The following is an 8,462-nucleotide window of genomic DNA, read 5'->3' on the forward strand; positions in this document are numbered from 1 at the left end:
CGATGGCGTGAAGAACATACCCTCTCTGTCAATCCTAAAAAGACAGAGACTGTTCTCTTCACTAAACAGAAGAAACTGGGACACTTAACGCCACCCAATTTCTGCAATAATCCATTAACCTTTGCTCCAGAGGTGAAATATCTGGGTGTTATCTTGGACAAAGGACTAACTTGGACATCACACATTAGTTGCAAAATCAAAAAAGCAACGATTGTACTGACCCAGTGCCGAAGGGCTATTGGGAATACTTGGGGATTAAATCCGAAAGTTACAATGTGGATCTACACTTTTGTGATAAGACCCATGGTAGCTCACGGAGCCATAGTCTGGTGCTCAGCACTAAAACATGCATATAAAGCTACATTGCTGCATCAATTGCAACGACTGGAATCACAGGCGCTATGAGATCTACACCTACGATTGCAATGGAGACTATGTTAAACGTGCTGCCCCTAGATATTTTCATCGGGGAGGTGGCCGTGATGGCATTGCTTCGGTTGCGATCAGTAAATGAAAAGCAGGTTGTTAAAATGGGAATAGTCCGGAGCAAGCTCTGGAGTGAGGCTGTTAGTAAACAACCCCTCCTTAAAGCTCGCACAGACTACATTACACCTACTTTCTTAGGCAAGCCACACTTTGGCATTGAAACGATACCCCAGAGCAACTCAATCTCGGGCAAAACGCTGACCATCTACACTGATGGATCAAAGAAGGCTGGAGGTTCCGGAGCGGGAATCTTCTCGCACGATCTCCAGCTGCACCTTTCCACTTCGTTATCGTATTGCACGACTGCTCAAGCCGAATTAATTGCTATAAATATAGCAGCCGATGCGATTATCGACTCCAAAAAAGTCGGCAGAAACGTTGTAATCTGTACTGATAGCAGACAGGCTATGCTGGCGGTTGGCAGGCATCATACTGCATCATCGTTGGTGACGTCCTGTCGGCAATCACTCGAAGAGGTAAACGTATATGTTGCGACTCTCGTTCATAGATGTCGTTAGTGAGCGATCGAAGGGACACACGTGTCGAGTTGTTACCCGCGAAAAGGGATCAGTCCGTTACAAGCAGCGATAATGGGCGCTTCCAAGTATTATATTTGAGTTAAACAAAATAAATTAAAACAAAAATAGAAGCTTTTCATTCAACTATATACAGTCCACAACATTTTGGTCCTACGAACCGGATACGGGAGCGCCATAGCCGCAGCTTTCGAGCCGGTCAAGGTCAGTCCTTTTTCTTTCTTTCCTTATCAGTCTTTCATCACAATGGAAGATTTACTCAAGAAACGAACTCTTATAAAATCTAAAATAACGAGATTCGAAACATTTTTAATCAACCAAGCAAACCAAAAACCAGACGAATTAAAGGTTAGGTTGGATAACGTTGTTAATTTATTACCCGAATACGAATCCATTCAATTCAAAATCGAATCACTTGATTCAACACAAGAAAGCGATAGAGAGGTATTTGAAGATAGATTTTACGAATTAGTAACAGAAGCTCGTAAGATTCATGTTAGTTTTAACCCACAATTGGATACCCCTAGAATTTCTACCCCAACTAGTAGCAATGATAATTCAACCAGCAATAAATTAAATGTCAAATTACCAAAAATCACCCTTCCAGAATTTAACGGTCATTATGAAAAATGGCTACTGTTTATCGATGCGTTCAATGCATTAATACATGAAAACGATGATTTGAACAAAACACAAAAGTTTTATTATCTCAGATCGTGTCTAAAAGGTGAAGCGTCTTACGTTATAGACTCTTTGGAGGCATCCGATAATAATTATACCGTAGCTATAGAGCTGTTAAAAAACCGATTTGAAAACAAACGGATTATCGTACAAGCACACATTCGAGAATTATTTGAGTATTCAGCAGTTCAGCGCGAATCTCACGTACACTTGCGAAAATTAATTGACCATTATCAAAAACACATCAGATCGTTAAAAACTTTAGGTCAACCAACGGAATATTGGGACACCTTACTAATTCACTTAATTTCAAATAAAATCGATACAAAAACTAAGCGAGCATGGGAAAGTTCTATTAAAACCAATGCAATACCAGACCTCAAACAGTTGTTTGACTTTTTGTCTTCGCAGTGCATGATTCTTGAATCAGTAGAAAGAAAAGATAACAAATCCAACACAGTATCTTGTCTCCTTATAAATAAACCGAAATGTAGGTTATGCGACGAAAACCATGCATTGTACCAATGTAAAACATTTTTGGATTTGACGCCAAAACAACGCCTCGAAAAGGTCAAGAATTTTAAACTTTGCATCAATTGCCTTAAACCCGGTCATATACACGGAAACTGTAAACTAGGTAATTGTAAGAAATGTGACAATGCTCATAATACCTTGTTGCATTTTGAAAAAAGTGACTTTTCTACTGCACGTTCTTCTAATCCTCCAACGACAAGTGTGGTATCTGCACATACGATGAACAATAACAATGAATATGTTTTATTGCCTACAGCTCTATTATGGGTAAAAAATGCAATGGGAAATTTAGTCAGATGTCGGGCTTTAGTAGACTCCTGTTCACAATCAAATTTTATTACCACTGAACTTGCATCTAAATTGAATTTACAAAAAACTAAGGTTTTAACATCCATTAACGGAGTTAATCAATCGCACTTTAATGCATCTACTAGAACACAGACAGATATTTATTCATTAAACAAGCATTTTAACAAAAAATTGTCATTTTTAATAATTGATAAAGTTACGGATAAGTTACCACAACAAAAAATTGATAAGGAGCGATTACAAATACCTGAAAAATTACAACTCGCTGATCCTGATTTTCATAAACCCAACAGCGTAGATATTTTGCTAGGTGCTTCAGTTTTCTTTGAACTACTGTCAATAGGACAAATCAAATTGAATGGAAATGAAGGACCCATACTCCAAAAAACAAAACTGGGTTGGATAATAGCAGGGAATATCCCATTTTCGTTGAATTGTAACTCTTGTTTTCTGATCACTCGTAAAACCATTAATGAGAATACTCCATTATTGAAATCTTTAGAGAAATGTTGGGAAATCGAGGAATCACCGAAGGTTAACCATTTATCTCCTGAAGACTTGGAGGTTGAGACTCACTTTCGTAACACTAATCAAAGAGAGACTCAAGTTTCGTTGCCATTGAAGGACAATCCTCAAATTTTAGGTGAATCCTATGATATTGCAAAGCGACGTTTAATCTCATTGGAAACCAAATTCGCAAAAAAATCAGAATTGAAGACAAAGTACGTTAAATTTATGTCTGATTACGAGTCATTGGGTCACATGTCTGAAGTTGGAGCAGATGAATTGGGAAAATCGGATGCATCGAATGAAGTAGTAAATTACGTACCACACCATTGTGTTCTTAAAATGTCTAGCATGACTACTAAGTTGAGAGTGTTAGTGTTTGAAGCGTCCGCAAAGAAATCCGCTACTAGATCTATTGATCATGATTTTTATATGGATGATCTATTGACGGGTGCAAATACTGAGCAAAAGGTATTGCAATTGAAACAGGAAATTTCAGGTATTTTGAGTCAAGGCAAGTTCAAATTGCGAAAATTTAATTCTAATAGTCACAAAGTTAATAATCACACTGAGTTGAAAGATTTAAACTTGATTGAAGCAAAGAATTTAATGTATGCTAATTTAGAAGATCTAGCTAAGGATCCTGATATTTCAAATTATTTTTGTGACAAAGGGGTTATTTGGCACTTCATTCCCGCAAGAAGCCCTCACTTTGGTGGGATTTGGGAAGCTGCGGTTAAACGGGTTAAGTATCCTTTAATGAGAACAATTGGTGATGAAAGATTAACCTATGAGACCTTCTCCACAGTTTTAATCCAAATTGAGTCAATCCTAAACTCAAGACCTTTACTTCCTTTATCCTCTGACCCTCAAGATTTGGAATTATTGACTCCAGGACATTTTTCGATCGGCCTTATTGGCAGTTCCTGAAGTAGATGTTTCAGCAATTCCTGCTAACCGATTAGCAAATTACAAACAACTCCAAAAATTACACCAATCATTTTGGAAAAGGTGGTCATTGAAGTATTTGCATACTCTACAACAAAGGACGAAGTGGAGATTCTACCGAGACGATCTTGTCAAAATTGGAAGTATGGTTCTGCTTAAAGATGACAACCTCTCCCCAACGCAGTGGAAAACAGGAAGAATAGAAGAACTCCATCCTGGTCCAGACGGAAAGATTCGTGTGGTGAAGATCCATACTTCAGGTGGAGCTGTGTCTAGAAGTGTATCTACATCGAGTTTGTGTTTTACCAATAGAAGGACAGTAACTGACTTTATATATTATATTTTCTTAAGTTTATGTGTTGTTTTTTTTATCTTTTGAAAGATAACTCTTTCAAGGCGGGAGTTATGTTGCGACTCTCGTTCATAGATGTCGTTAGTGAGCGATCGAAGGGACACACGTGTCGAGTTGTTACCCGCGAAAAGGGATCAGTCCGTTACAAGCAGCGATAACGGGCGCTTCCAAGTATTATATTTGAGTTAAACAAAATAAATTAAAACAAAAATAGAAGCTTTTCATTCAACTATATACAGTCCACAACAGTATACAACAACGTCACGATAAAATGGCGAAAAGGACACATCGGAATTAAAGGACATGATCATGCGGACAGGTTGGTGAAACGGGCGGCTAACAAGTCACCGATCTCCCCTGAACCGTTTGTACCACTAGCTGTTAATACAGCATCAAAACTGATAAACTCCATCTCCCACCGAGCTTTTTGCGATAGATGGGATGGGACGGCAATAGGTGCCTTTGCTAAGAAAACTCTGCTCTACCCTGACCGGAAGACATCTACTCAGTTTCTGGGAAAATCGAAAAGTGACTTGAGGCTTCTCACCCACTTCCTGACCGGACACTGCAGGTTACGTAAGCACATGTTTTACATGAAACTGGCGAATACACCCCTCTGTAGAGGGTGTGAAATGGAAGACGAGACGGTAAGTCATACTGTTTGTGACTGTCCAAACCTCGTGTACTTAAGGGAATCTATTTTCGGAGTACCATGGCTCCAAATTTCTCCCCCGGCTGAAATTTCGGGCGGATACCCAGCTGTTTCATACTAACCTGCTTGACTCGTATTCATACGCAGAAACACCTATATACACGAAATGCAGATATACATGACTACCATACCAGACACGGAAATGATATTCAGGTTCCATACCATAGGATAGAAAAATCCCAGAATTATTTCAAATATATTGGCATAAAGTTATACTTACAACTTGATACCATCCGAAATAAGATCATTAAATAACAGTCAATTTAAAATTACATGAAGAGAATGTTATTGGAAGGCGAGTTCTATTCGGTGCAGGAATTTGTAACTAAATTAGAATCAGGAAATACCAATTATTTATTTATTTGAAGAGTCTAATAAAGCGATGTTGATGTGTTTACATTATGTAATATAATTTTTTTTTTGTATTGTATTGACGAGAATAATGTATTATGCATGCTTATTCAATAAATATTATTATTAAGCTTTCGAATGAGACATTGTTTATCGAAATTGTTATAATCAAAATACTATACATGTAAAATCCTATCTAATTGGGGGCTAAAAAAATTGCGACAAAAATCATTTTAACACTAAAATAAGAAATTGTCCAAGAAAATATTTAATAAAATTTATCATTCGATAAACCTTCTTCGCCAATTTGAAATTGTCCCACGCGTCAATTGCTGACTCCGTATAGTTTAATCGGAGTAGATGGCGCTTCGGTCTCGGTGCTTCAATGAAGCAATTACGTCGGGCACAAGCCGACATCTCCAATTGAAGATGGCACGAGCGCGGTCCTCGCGGTGATATCATCATCTCTTTATTGCAATACACCCACGCGTAGTCGGTTTACTTGCTTAGTCATAACATTAAACTTGCGTGGCGTGATGATGATTCTCGACACGTACAAAGAACTAATTGGTACATAACAAAATTTTGATTTTATTACATATTCTTTCAAGAGTTGTATTAAAATAGTTAATAATTCTTGTAAGGCATTGATCGATTAGGCGAGAGGCCACGTGTCCAAAGAAGCTTGCCCGTTGAATAGGGCATTAATTGCAGGATGCAATCTCATCGATAAATAGCCGTATTTATCATAAACACGGCCATATAACCTATTGGATGCCGATACACCCGAGGCGAGTTTCGCCGGAGAAAAAAAGATTCATCGACAGTTACTAATTGTTCTATTATATTTAACGCGTTCGGTTGTATAAAGACGTCGTAAATTATTTGCGATTTAATTACAAGTTCAATTGTGCGGTTCTTCCTGGTTTCGAAAGCTTCAGGTGGAAAAACGGTAGGTCACGTATATGGGATGACGATTGCGTGTATACATTTAAATAGTAAAACTGTTGATTGATTATTTACATATTGGTTGAGCAACCCGATGGTGTGCCCATCCCGATACGTACTTTCTAGGAGTGCCCAGAAAGTGTTGCTTCTACAACCTCGCTTTTACGAGGTTTACATTGTATAATAACATCAATCTTTGCTACTTAATAAGAGAAGATTAAAATAAGATAATTTTATGTGTTTATTTCAAAAAGTTAAAATTGAGTTAATTGGTTACAAACGTAGAATTATACATTATTTTGATCGAATAAAACTTCCTGTCGTTGAGAAGTAATTTAGCGATAAAATTTTTTTTTGGGGTTATAAATGAAGAGTTGACCTTTATTTTGGTACAAACCTCATATTTCTACGATTTTTGGTACCGCTGATATTAATTGCTAAATTTAACATAACGTAAAAGTCAAGATACAAGTCAATGTTTTTGGATTGATTGCGAATAAATTATATTTTGAAAGAAAGTATTCGAAATTAACAAACTAAACTTTTTGAGGTTATAAATGAAGAATTTGTCTTTATTTTGGTAAAAAAATCATATTTCTATCATTTCTAGTTCTGCTAATATTAATTGCTAAACTTAACCTAACCCAAATCACGTCAGTTTTTGACATGCTTACAATTAAATCATGTTTTGAGAGAAAGTATTAAAAATTAACAAACTAATTTTTTGAGGTTATAAATGAAGAATTGGTCTTTATTTTGGTAAAAAGATCATATTTCTTACATTTTTGGTTCCGCTGATATTAATTGCTGAACCTAATCTAACCTAAAACTCAAGATATTTTTCAATGTTTTTGGCATGATTACAATTAAATTATATTTTGAGAGAAAGTATTCGAAATTGACAAACTCAATTTTTTGAGATTATAAATGAAGAATTGGTCTTTATTTTGGTAAAAATATCATATTTCTATCATTTCTTGTTCCGCTGATATTAATTGCTGAACTTAACCTAACCTAAATTATGTCGGTTTTTAGCATGATTACAATTAAATTATATTTTAAGAGAATGTATTCGAAATTAATAAACAAAATTTTTTAAGGTTACAAATAAACAATTTATCTTTATTTTAGTAAAAAAATCGTATTTCTATCATTTCTAGTTCTCCTAATATTAATTGCTAAACTAAACCTAACCCAAATCATGTCAGTTTTTGACATGTTTACAATTAAATTATATTTTGAGAGAAAGTATTCGAAATTAACTAACGAAATTTTTTGAGGTTACAGAAGAAGAATTGATCTTTATATTGGTAAAAAGATCATATTTCCTGCATTTCTGGTTCCGCTGATATTAATTGCTGAACCTAACCTAACCTAAAACTCAAGATATTTTTCAATGTTTTTGGCATGATTGCAATTAAATTATATTTTGAGAGAAAGTATTCGAAATTGACAAACTCAATTTTTTGAGATTATAAATGAAGAATTGATGTTTATTTTGGTAAAAAAATCATACTTCTATCATTTCTAGTTCTGCTAATATTAATTGCTAAATTTAACCTAAACCAAATCATGTCAGTTTTTGACATGATTACAATTAAATTATATTTTGAGAGAAAGTATGCGAAATTAACTAACGAAATTTTTTGAGGTTATAGAAGAAGAATTGATCTTTATATTGGTAAAAAGATCATATTTCCATCATTTCTGGTTTCGCTAGAATTAATTGCTAAACTTGACCTAACCTAAATCTTGTCAATGTTTTTGGGATGATTGCAATTAAATTATATTTTGACAGAAAGTATTCGAAATTAACAAACGAAATTTTTTGGGATTATAAATGAAGAATTGATCTTTATTTTGGTAAAAAAATCATATTTCTATCCTTTCTAGTTCCGCTAATATTAATTGTTAAACTTAACCTAACCTAATTAATGTCAGTTTTTGACATGATTACAATTAAATTATATTTTGAGAGAAAGTATGCGAAATTAACAAACTAAATTTTTTGAGGTTATAGAAGAAGAATTGGTCTTTATTTTGGTAAAAAGATCATATTTCCTGCATTTCTGGTTCCGCTGATATTAATTGCTGAACC

The 8,462-nt window shown here is 35.1% G+C and overlaps 1 protein-coding gene across 1 annotated transcript; it reads left to right on the forward strand.

Moving 5' to 3' along the window:
- The first annotated feature begins 1,268 nt into the window (after positions 1 to 1,268).
- On the forward strand, positions 1,269 to 3,983 carry LOC139429707 (uncharacterized). Its single transcript, XM_071195683.1, has one exon. The coding sequence runs from the start codon at positions 1,269 to 1,271 to the stop codon at positions 3,981 to 3,983; it is 2,715 nt and encodes a 904-aa protein (XP_071051784.1).
- The last annotated feature ends 4,479 nt before the right edge of the window (positions 3,984 to 8,462 follow it).

The sequence above is a fragment of the Onthophagus taurus genome, chromosome 1 (assembly GCF_036711975.1).
Source record: "Onthophagus taurus isolate NC chromosome 1, IU_Otau_3.0, whole genome shotgun sequence".
NCBI classification, from domain to species: domain Eukaryota; kingdom Metazoa; phylum Arthropoda; class Insecta; order Coleoptera; family Scarabaeidae; genus Onthophagus; species Onthophagus taurus.